Below are 11,426 nucleotides of genomic sequence, written 5' to 3' on the forward strand. Positions count from 1 at the left end.
GAGGGATAGAGAGTTAGAAACATCAATGAGAGAGAAACATCAATCAGCTGCCTCCTGCACACCGGCTACTGGGGATGTGCCTGCAACCAAGGTACATGCCCTTGGCCGGAATCTAACCTGGGACCCTTCAGTCCACAGGCCGATGCTCTATCCACTGAGCCAAACGGGTTAGGGCAGATCTGAGATCTTGCATGAACCAGAATTATTGAGAAACTTTCACAGTAGCCGTGGCAGCACAAAACGATTTTAAATGACCAAATAGTATTAATGAACAAGCCTGAAAACGGAATTTCATAGAGAATATCAAATTTCTCCCTCACACTAATGTGATAAAAATTTAAAAATAACATAAATATGTCTTAAAGTCCTAGTGGTAACTGCTAAAAGTAGCCAGCCACACAACAGCTAAGCATTGTTGGAAGTCCGCCCCATGTGGTGGAAGTTTTCATTAGCCCAGGATATCAAGTTATTCCTTTGAGATTTCAGCTTTGGTTAGTCTTCTCTGGCTAACACAAATGTTAACTGCAGGTCTGTCTATGGCAACAATACATAACCAAGTAGCATTCTTTATTAAATAAATCGAGGTTATCCCAATGCCCTGAAGGAATCAGCAGAATGTTCCCATTGTCCATCTCTCCACAGTGAGAAAAATCGAAACCAACACCTGAAGTATTATCAGTTTATGCAAAGTACATTACATGAGTCTAACTTCAACACGTGCACACATCTTCATACCTGGAAATCCTTGTAAATACCAGAGTAAAACATTTACTTTTTTTGCCAAGGGAATAAAAAGGCACAACCGATCTTGATAGAAAAATATTTGAAGGCTTTTAATTCTCTGACTACCAAGAATTAACATTTTATGATTACCCTTTGAAAACCAGGTATTTGGGAACAATTTTAAAGTTTTTGAAGAACAGTACAAAGCTTATTCACATTCTTACCACATTGCTCTCACAAATTGCACAGTGATTTCCTTATAAAACAGAGCAGCCAAGTTTTGGGTGGGCCCGTCACTGCACGTAGCGAAGTCTTTTGGGCTACGTCCAGGGCCCCGTCTCCCATGCGATCTCCGTGGTGCAGCGACACTTTATGACATGCGTTCTTTGAAGAACCACTTCTGATGTTCCGAGTTGGTGCAGTCTCGTAAGAGCGGTACGAAACTGTTGCTGAGTGCCTTCTTCTCAGCCTGAACACATTTCTTGGACTGTATGTGAAATAAAGAGCCGTCCTACGAAAGATCATAGACAATGGACGTCCAAGAGAATGATAAGCATCTCTCAGAAAGTACCTTTTTCCTTAAAATGTGTTGTGCTCAGGGCAACTTTGAGCATTTAAGAAAAATCTATTGAGCAGGAAGTGTCTGCATGTGGAAAGGCAATCCAGGCCCGTCTGTGCAGAGAGGAGGCCAGGCATGTAGAGCATGTGTCATGCTAGCCATTCACAGGAGCAGGGCAGGGGGTCCCAGACTCCGCTGTCAGGGCCAATGGTGCCACCTGCTGGCTGCTCTTGGGACCTGCCAGATCCTATATCTCAGCGGGACAATTTTTCTTTTCCTTCAGGGAAATCAGGACCAAAGAAAGACTCTTTATGAATCCCTTCCACTTAGGTCAACTAATTCCATCCCTGGAGATCTCCTTCTCTTATGTATTTAAATGGAGAGTCAGGAAACTTGGCTTTAGTCCCAGCTCAACTACAGACCAGCTCAGAGAGGGGAGCCAGTCAGCAGAGAGGAAGTGGGCTCCACAGACTGTGTCAATTCCCAAACTCCCAATGACGATGATCCTCTTTACTGCCTCCCTCTTCTCTTCTTTTTCCAAACTGCTGCTGAGTTAACTCAGCAAATCTCTCCTCAGGTCCTGGAGTTTTCCTCCCCCTGACCCCCTTATCTATTATAAACTGTACATCCCCAAGGAACTTAATCATGGCCTGGCGACCAATGGGCAGACAGTGACATAACCTGTTCCAGGGCAAGAGAAGCCTTGGTAATAAAATTAGGTGCAAAGGAATCTCAAAAATATTAACCACGAGAACCTTTTAAAGTGCTCATAAATTGCCTTTAGAATAATGCGAAAGTAAACACAGGGCTCCCTCATTTTATTACGCATCCTTGTGTTGCACTTTGCAGATAATGCTTTTTTTTTTTTTTTTACAAATTGAAGGTAAGAGCGTCCACCAGCAAAATGATTATGATTTGAAGGCTCAGAAGATAGTGAGCATCTTTTAGCAATGAAGTATTTTTAATTATTGTTTTTTAAACATATGCTATTATTACACACGTAAGAGACTACAGTATAGTATAAATATAGCTTTTTTATGTGCCGGGAAACCAAAAAAATTAACGTGACTCGCGTTATTGCAATACTTGCTTTATTGCAGTCGTCTGGAACAGAACCCGCAATATCTCTGAGATATGCCTGGACTTAAGTAATGCACCCCTCCTCCCACCCTTCTGAATGGACTTTTCCTTAAATGGTCACTGAACTTTAAGAGTCCGGCTGGTGTTGCTCAGTGGTTGAGCGTTGACCCATGAACCAGGAGATCACGGTTCCATTCCTGGACAGGGCATATGCCCGGGCTGTGGGGCTTGATCCCCAGTGTGGAGTGTGCAAGAGGCAGCCAATCAATGATTCTCTCTACTCATTGATGTTTCTATACCTCTCTCCCTCTCGCTGAAATAATTTTTTTTTAATGTTTTTAATTTTAAAAAAAGAACTTTAAGATAACATTTCAAACCAATTTTGTTGTCTCTATCTTGCATTACTGTTCTTTGAGGGCTTACAATGGCTTCCAGTGAAAGAAAGAAGAGAAGGAGGAGGGCATTGCAGAGGGTCACAGACTTCTGGGGTTTGCAGAAATATTTCCCCTCATTTTTTTATATCAGGTAGAAAACACTATGGTGCCTGGCTTTTCCAAGGAGCCTGCAAATTACATTGCTAATCATAACATTTTTCTGCAGGAAAAAGTACTCCAACTTCTAATCCTACTTGGAATTACCCTATTTATAAGCAGTCTAGATGACCCTTTCCATCCCTGGGGCCAGTCTGGGAATGACAGCTTCCCACGGAGATGAAGGGAACTAATTTTTCTTCTGAATTATTTTCTTTGGTTTTATTCCCTCAAGCGCTCTCTTTTGTGAGTCAAAGGATATGACTGATTTATGAGTCGCATCACGGGCTGACCGCGAACATAGTGGAGCTAGTGCCCTTTATGCTTGAAATAACACCCAATTCCAACTCAACGACTATTCTGATGGAGAGCCAACTCCCTCAGAGAGATCTCTTCTTGGTTATTCTACTGACAGGAGCGACTAATCTAATCTTGAAAGAGCTTCCTAGTTTCCAAATATTCCTAGCCATACATCGAATCCTCGCTAGAGTTAAGACGAGGAGACTATGACTGCCCTCAATTTAAAGCCGCGAAAAGGAGGCTTGGAGGAGTGACTTACACCTCCATCTCTCCTCCCATCCTTACACGTTGGTGATCTGTTTCACTTGTTTAGACCCCATTTCCTTCTAATGCACCTGCGGCAGGTCCTCTTCCCATTTCTGCCGGCTGCAGCTCAAGGTGGAAGGTGAGGGTTGGGGGGGTGGCAAGGGGACTGAGAGGAGTTGTCAGTGAGGGGAAAGGAAAACGGCTGACACTGGACCCTGGGATCCAGCAATGCGGCCAGGGACTCAGGGTCACTGCGACCTTCTCCTATACATGGCGGCACCCCGGTGCCTCCACGCTCCCCTCCGAGGCCCACAGACAGCAGCGAGGAAGGAATGCAACGGCTCGCTCACCTCCTGCAGGATGAACTTCTGGTTCTCCGGGGCCGTGTCCTGGCAGAGCTGCATGGTGAGAGTATCTGCTCCGGCCTCCACAGCGATGCAGGCCTCTGGCTGGTGGGTGTTATAGCGAATTTCGTTTTGGGACGTGTGCTCAAAAAACTAAAATCGGAGCAGCCAACAGGCGTCAGTTACCCTCTGACGTGGAAAGGGGAATTGCTGGATGAGAAATAGGGGTCCCTCGCTCTCCCCTCACCCGCGGACACTAGCCTGTCTGATCAGTCAGCCTCCTGCGTGTCCCCCCAGCATTTCAGCACGTGGTGTGGGGCTCAGCAAGTGTGAAAGGAGGGGCCTTTCCCATGTCCCCGTGCTTGTTAGATAGCGAGGGCGGGACTGGTCCCCATGCAGGTGAGGGACAGCAGGGAAGACAATGGGTGGGTCCCCGTGCCAGCACTTGGGGCTCCGCCGCCTGGACTAGCCATTTCCTCTCCTTTCCTTCAGACCTCTTGTCCTCCTCCCTCGGAGATACAATGAGTGCAACGGTGCCTTGGAAACTATCAAGTGCTGTGCACAAGCCGACAATGTGGCGGCCAGTGGGAAGGCTTGGTTCTTCCAGAGCGATGGCTTCCTTCTCTGGAGTGCCCGGGAAAGAGCCGTGTGCGAGGCTGTGGCCCCATCCCCGAGAGGGACTGAGGGTCCTTCCATCTGAGGGGGGCCTAGGAAGCTGCATTTTTACATTTTTAACAAGACACTCAGTCTCTTGCCTGCCCTGCACCACCCCGCTCTTCTGGGAGATTCGGACACAGGTGGCTATCCTGAAGGCACGTGGGGCATTGCCTCTCAAAGGAATCTCCCAGAAAGCTGGTTAAAACAAGCGGCTGGTGTTCCAGAGGGACAGGGTGGGTACGAGAGTTTGCATTTCTAAGCTCTCGGGGACACTGCTGGTGCCATCGGAGGCCCACCTTTGAGGAGCACTGTTCTAAAAAGTGCTGGAGAACCTGAGTAACTGAAGTTGGCTGAGTTATGAAAGTTTACTGTTGACCATAAGGGGGCTTGACAGTCATACGGAATTGCAGGACCTCCAGGTTGGAAGAAAACCGGACCCCACCCCTTCGTCTCCAGTGTCTACCCCCTCTGAGGACAGTGGGCTTTGAGGTCTGGAACCAACGCTTCGCGGCTCTCCTGCCTCCTCTGCTGGCCACGGCCTGGTGGGTCCATCTGCTTTCCTGGGCCGGGGTCCTGTCCTGGTCCTTAGACCCTCTAGACGTGCTCCCTGCCCGGCCTGAAGGACAGCACTTAACTCAGGCCTGCCCCGGTACCCAGCTGCGGTGACTGCCCTGAACACTGCTTTGCAGGGTGGCACTCGGCATCAAAACCTGCAATTCTGTTTAACAGCTAATGATAAGGAAGTCATCCAAAATGCAGATCTGCTGGGTTTTTCCTTCCATTTTTTCTGACCAAAGATGTTAGTGGCAAGATTATCTATAATCGCAAAAATCAAGGAGGCAGGGAATCCATTCGTAAATAGTAATATAGCCACACAAAGACCTGTCAGAGGCCATAGGAATGGTATTCTCAAAGGATGTCTAATAACACACGTATGATCAAGCTCATGGAAATGCAGAGGGAAAACATATAGACATAAGGAAATAACCATGTAAAACACATATCCAAAGGCCGTGCATACAAAAAGAGGGGAAGTAACTATGTCTTAATCATTGTGGTGGTTGCTCTGCGTCCTGTCATTCTCTGTTCACTTCTACTTTTTATACTTCCCAGATGCTGTGTAATGAGCATATATTACTTTTATGATGGAAAAAATAGTGAACACACAATTTTTTAAAAGCACATCATTTCCCCTCGTTTTCCCCTTCAGAGGCTCACACCGAGGACCCCTTGGGCACCGAGCCTCCCACGGCGCTCCCCCCGCAGGAGACAAACAGGCCACAGAGAACAGCACGTACCTGGTTCTGGCCCATCCCGTGGCAGAGGTACAGGAGGACCTGGTGTCCCGTGAGGTCGTGTTCACTGGGAGGGTTGTAGTCAAAGCAGTAATCTTTGAGTCCTTTGTTCTGCAGCTAAACAAAACGCACAGGGGGCCTGTAGGTCCAGGCTTATACACAACAGACTCCACCCAAGGCTCCGAGGGAAGGTCAACAGAGTGGGAGAAGCACCTGCCTCGAGAACTGGACTCGATGGTGAGAGCCCCTTACATTTCTCGCTTTAAACATGCTTTCCCGCCCCATACCATTGGCGGGGATCAGAACCCCATTTTGAGGTGATAAACCTGAGGATCAGTGAGATTAACTTTTTGTGACCTGAAAGCCATACTCCTCATTTCTCTTTAATGCAGCCTTATTACTGCACTAGTCCAAACATAGCTGGATCGGCACCTCACCCATATACCAAGGGGCTCCTGTTGTTATGCATCAGCAAAGGACACCCCAATGGACAGCCTCAGCACTCCCCAGATCACAAGGCCGCCATTCTAGACTCTAGAAACAGCATAAGCATAATTCAAAGAGCCAATGTTGCCCAAGGTACCCCAACAAATGGAGAAACCTGAGTCTTGAATCCAGGACCTCTGACTCCAAGTCCCGTGCTCTCTCTACCACTCAGCAGTGTCTTATCTAACGTCATCTCTGACGTATCTCTTGGCTCTAAAACACTTTAATCGCTTTAAGAGCAAAAGAAAAAAACCACGGTAGGTTCCATGTTCCCTCCTCCCTTCCAGGAGCCTCTGGGGAAAAACTCAAGCACTTTCTGCATTCCTTCCTGGAGAGTTCAAAGAACCCCTTGGACCCACTGCTGCCCTGGCCCTTGTCTACTCTTGACTAGTCTGTTCTGATGACAAGACTCAGCCATATTGAAGGAAGGATTCCACAGCCCAGTAGCTCGGAAAGCACAGCCTTCTGCGTTCTTGAGATCGCTTTGCGTGTGAAGGAGCCAGGAACAGGACAAGTCCCCGTGACTCTCCGTGAACCTATGATCGATCTCACCACTACCAGCAGGAGGACCACACATTGCGCGCTCCCTCTATGACGCGATAGGGGTGCAAAGCACACCTGTGAAGGGTCCTTGCCAAAGAAATTTCTCCAACTCCAGTCACACTTTTAGACCTCACTTCCATTGTAAAGAATATGGGGGCCCTGACCAGTTTGGCTCAGTGGATAGAGCGTTGGCCTGTGGACTGAGGGGTCCCAGGTTCGATTCCGGTCAAGGGCATGTACCTTGGTTGCAGGCACATCCCCAGTAGGAGGTGTGCAGGAGGCAGCTGAATTGATGGTTTTCTCTCATCGATGTTTCTAACTCTCTATCCCTCTCCCTTTCTCTCTGTAAAAAAATCAATAAAATATATTTAAAAAAAAAAAAGAAAGAAAGAAACAATCAGACAATCCCAAGGGTGAGACACTCTCTAGAGCAACTAATGCTGCAGCAAAAGAGAAAAAAAAAAAAGAAGAAAGAAGGAAGAAAGAAGAAAGAAGGAAGAAGGAAGAAGAAGAAGAAGAAGGCCTGTCTTAGATAAGAGAGACTTTAGGAGATGCAGCGATCATATGCAATGTGTAGGCCTTGTTTGGATCCCAAAGGGAACTTGCCAAATACTCCAAGAGAAATTTGAAAATCTGGGGGACTCTGGATAAGGGATGGATGTTAAATGACACCAAGAAATTGTTGTTCATTTGGTTAGGGGTGATAATGGTCTGTGGTTTTGTAGGATGATGTCCACGTTTTACTAAGATTCATGCTGAAGTGTATAGGAGTAAAATGATACAATGTCTGGGGTTTCCTTGAAAAAATAAAAATATGGGAGGGTGGAGCAGAGGAGAGGGAAAGCAAGAAAGGCAAAATGTTGATAATTCAAGAATCTTGGGGACAGGGTTCATGATACCATCTCTCTGGTATAAATTCATAAGGAAACTGAATTTAATGCATGGATATCCTGCTTGGTGTTTATCAAAGACTTTCAGGGAACGCCAGCACTTCTGCTCAACACGGCCAGGAGAACGCCCTTGCTAACTCAGTGAATTCCTAGCGAAAGCCAAAGGCACCAGACATTTTAGCTGGCCTCACCCCAGGAACATTTCTTTTAGGTTTCTTGAAATAAGAGAAGTGACTCTCCTCTCCCCACCACTGCCTTTGTGGATCCCAGAGTTGGTAATTAACTCATCTGGCCACTGAGATTTGAAATAATGTAACAAGGTGCTGGTAAAAACTCGGACATGGAAACACCAAATGAGCCTCAGTTTCCTCATCAATAAAATGGGAGGTTTATACTCATCCATTTCGAGATGGCCCCCAGGACTGACACTCTGGACCTCCTGAGTCCCAAACCCTCCCAGGGAGAAGGAAGAACAGTGGATGAAAAGGGAGAGGAGTTTGGTCGTGGTCCCCACAAAGGGGCCTTTCTGGCCCAGGGTTTGTTGATCAGACCTGGGGGCCAGAACTCCCTGCCCAGCACGGGCCACCTCGCTCACCATCCCGAAGAAGCCAGGCCTGTCCTCAGGCACGTGCAGTTCTGGATACACGGTCTCCAGGAACCACTTGAAGTCCTTACACTGAAGCTTGGCGCGAAGTTGCTTCCTCTCTGTCACGTCCCCAAAGGGCTCCTGAGAAAAGAACAAAACAGTGAGCCGCTGAAGGTGATGGTACTTCCTATCAAAGCCCTGCTCTCCACGGTTGCCCATTCATTCACTAAGCTTTTATTGAGCGCCTAATGTGTGCCGGCCCTGTGCAGGGCACCGAGTACCAAAACCAGCCTCAGACATAGTGGAGCACACCAGCAGGAGAGATGTCACACAATCACATTCCCAGGTGCTCTTGCTACAGGGAGGTGCAACCAGGTGCACAAGGAAGGACACAAAGCACCTGCTGGTGGGATGGGGAAGCCAAATCCTGGGGCTGCATTGGACCCCTGAGCCAGCAAATCAATGATGAACGTGTGATCACAGACCAGCAAAATGTCAGCAGCAATCATATACAATGACATTCCAATTTCCTACTCATATCTGACATTCACTTTCAAACACAGGTTAATCATGAATGAAAACCTTATGTGCTCAGTGTATTGAAGTCTAAATATATACTTACTAGAGGCCCAGTGCATGAATTTGTGCATGGGTGCGGTCCAGCCACCCACCCTGATGGGGGCCGTTTGGGGCCAGGCCGTAGGGGAGGGGATGCAGGAGGTTGGGGGGGCCGATTGGGGCCCCAATCAGGCTGGTTGGCCTCCACAGTGCTTGTCAGAGACCAGTTGCTCTGGCGTTCCAGTCGCTTGGCTTTTATATATATAGATGATGGCAAAAGCTGAATGCTACAATAATAAATACTAGTAGGAGTTTAGTGTTCTGGGCAAAACCACTGATTAAGAACTTTCTGCCCTGGCCAGTTTGGCTCAGTGATTAGAGCATCGGCCCATGGACCAAAGGGTTGCGGGTCTGATTCCTGGTTAGGGGTGCATACTTCGGTTGCAGGCTCGATACCAGCCCTGGTCTGGGTGCAAATTGGAGGAAAATCGGAGGAAACTAATCGATGTTTCTCTTCCTTGGGCAAGATGGAGGAAGCAATGAGCCTGGAACCCAGAGGCAGAGAGAAGCCCAGGGAGGTCAGGGGCTGGGTCCACAGGGCTCTGCAGAGCACAGAGAGGTCCACTAGAGTGTACACACCCCAGGCCCAGTTCTTCCTGCATCAGCTCTGAGGCCTGGAGCAAGTTCCTTAACTCAACCTCTCTCTGAGTTTCAGTTTTCTCCTCATTTCTATAAAATGAAAAATTCAGAGCCAGCCTGAAGGGCTGCTGCGAGGAATCAGAAGAGATTTTCATCAAGTGGCCAGGAAAGAGGTCTTGGAGCAGACCTTCTTATCTAGCCAAGCAACCCTCTTAATTATGGGAATGAGGGTCAGTGGGCCCCTGTCCTGGGGTGTGCAGAGCTGGCCTGTGCAAGGGCAGTGGACCGATTTGTTAAAATTTGCTTGTAGGTCGAAACCGGTTTGGCTCAGTGGATAGAGCGTCGGCCTGCGGACTGAGGGGTCCCAGGTTCGATTCCAGCCAAGGGCATGTGCCTGGGTTGCGGGCACATCTCCAGTGGGAGGTGTGTGGGAGGCGGCTGATCGATGTTTCTCTCTCATCGATGTTTCTAACTCTCTGTCTCTCTCCCTTCCTCTCTGCAAAAAATCAATAAAAAATATATATAAAAAAAATTGCTTGTAGCCCTAAGATCAACTAGTGTTCTTTGGCTTCTGTCATTTGAGGACATACACAGGGCAGGGAAAATTGTGAGTCACCCAATGTGCATGTTCTAGGCTCTCACACTGCAAACAAGCGCCCTTTTCATGCTCCATTCAACGTCACATCTTTCAGATTTTTGTGCTTTGCGCTGGGGAGTTCACCATTGGAAATGGCCCCTGAGCGTAGTGCTGAAGTGCCGTGGAATGCTCCTCAGTGTAAGGCTGTGAGGTGCCTGACGGGGAAATTTTGTGTGCTTAGTAACCTTTTTTCATGCATAAGTGACAGTACTATTGGCTATGAGTCCCATGTAATGAACCAACAATATATTAAATAAAATGAAACACACATAAAAGCGAGGTTATGTATTGATCGGTTGACAAAAATGTCAACCTGCTGGAGGCTTCCATGAACCTAACCCTGTATTTCCCACAAGGGTGATGGATGACTCAGTGTTCCCAAATTCAGTGTTTACGGTGACTATATAGAACATATTACTGCAAATAACGAGAATCAACTGTAAATTATAAGTGACGGAATAAAATTGTCCCATACTGTACCATGAGCACCCCATTTATTTTCTATTTCTGGGACATGGTCCACTATGGTACAGAGGCCAGATGAGCTGGTTTTGTTCAGATGAGGCGGGGCTGAGTGCAGGGGGCAGGAACTCACCAAGCGGGCGTGGGGGTTGCGGTGGTAGTAGAGCTCTTTGAACTCATCCATCCACACTTCAGCTGCACGGACACTGTTGGCCAGGGCCTTTTTGCGGGAGTAGGGAGCTTGCTTGGGGAAAACGTGGCCCACGTGAGAACACGGGTGTGTCTCCAGGGTCCCGCCACACTGCCAGATCTGCACACAGAGCAGAGGAGAGGCCGCGGTAGGTGAGCAGGGGATGAGGTGCTGGTCCATAACGCCCGTGGCCAGGAGGCCGAGCACAGAAGTCATGACGAACACTGCCACACTCTCACCCTCCACGGGCAGGAGGCCACTTCCACAGCACCCTCAGAACACAGAATGCAGGCAGAATACGAAAGCAGCCCCGAGACAAACAAGCCCTGGAACCAAGACCCCACGTCCATGCACTAAATCTCATGCACTTGATGCGTGACGGGACCCATCGCTGACCTCGCTGGGGACCCATTCACTCAGGATGTAAAATACAGGCTGATTACCTGATCTGCTAGCCACAGAAGATAGGAAAGCAGCAAGTAAGAAGAGAGGTTTGGGAGGGGGAAAGGAAGAGCTTCTAGAGGCAGGCAGAGCAGCCTGACACCTAGGGAAAAGGCAGAAAGACCATTAAAAGCCACTCTACAACTCAACTGTCATCGGGGGCCATTTCATGCTGGGCAAATCGCCATGGACACCCCACTGTCCATAGGAGGTATGACCAATGATTGGCGGGGGGGCGGGGGGGAGGGGGGGCGCGGTGT

General features: G+C 48.2%; 1 protein-coding gene across 1 annotated transcript in view; it reads right to left on the bottom strand.

The window, feature by feature from the left end:
* Nucleotides 1-409: 409 nt before the first annotated feature.
* The window catches only part of GALNT12 (polypeptide N-acetylgalactosaminyltransferase 12), a 26,651-nt gene continuing 15,634 nt past the window's right edge, over nt 410-11,426 (bottom strand). Inside the window, exons 6-10 of the mRNA XM_015560486.1 lie at nt 10,669-10,845; nt 8,249-8,380; nt 5,738-5,851; nt 3,789-3,935; nt 410-1,234 (exon numbers count right to left, since the gene is read on the bottom strand). Of these exons, the coding sequence (XP_015415972.1) occupies nt 1,094-1,234; nt 3,789-3,935; nt 5,738-5,851; nt 8,249-8,380; nt 10,669-10,845 (711 nt within the window). The 3' untranslated portion in view covers nt 410-1,093. The remainder of the gene's footprint in view (nt 1,235-3,788; nt 3,936-5,737; nt 5,852-8,248; nt 8,381-10,668; nt 10,846-11,426) is intronic.

Source organism: Myotis davidii, unplaced genomic scaffold, assembly GCF_000327345.1.
Source record: "Myotis davidii unplaced genomic scaffold, ASM32734v1 scaffold534, whole genome shotgun sequence".
Lineage (NCBI taxonomy): Eukaryota > Metazoa > Chordata > Mammalia > Chiroptera > Vespertilionidae > Myotis > Myotis davidii.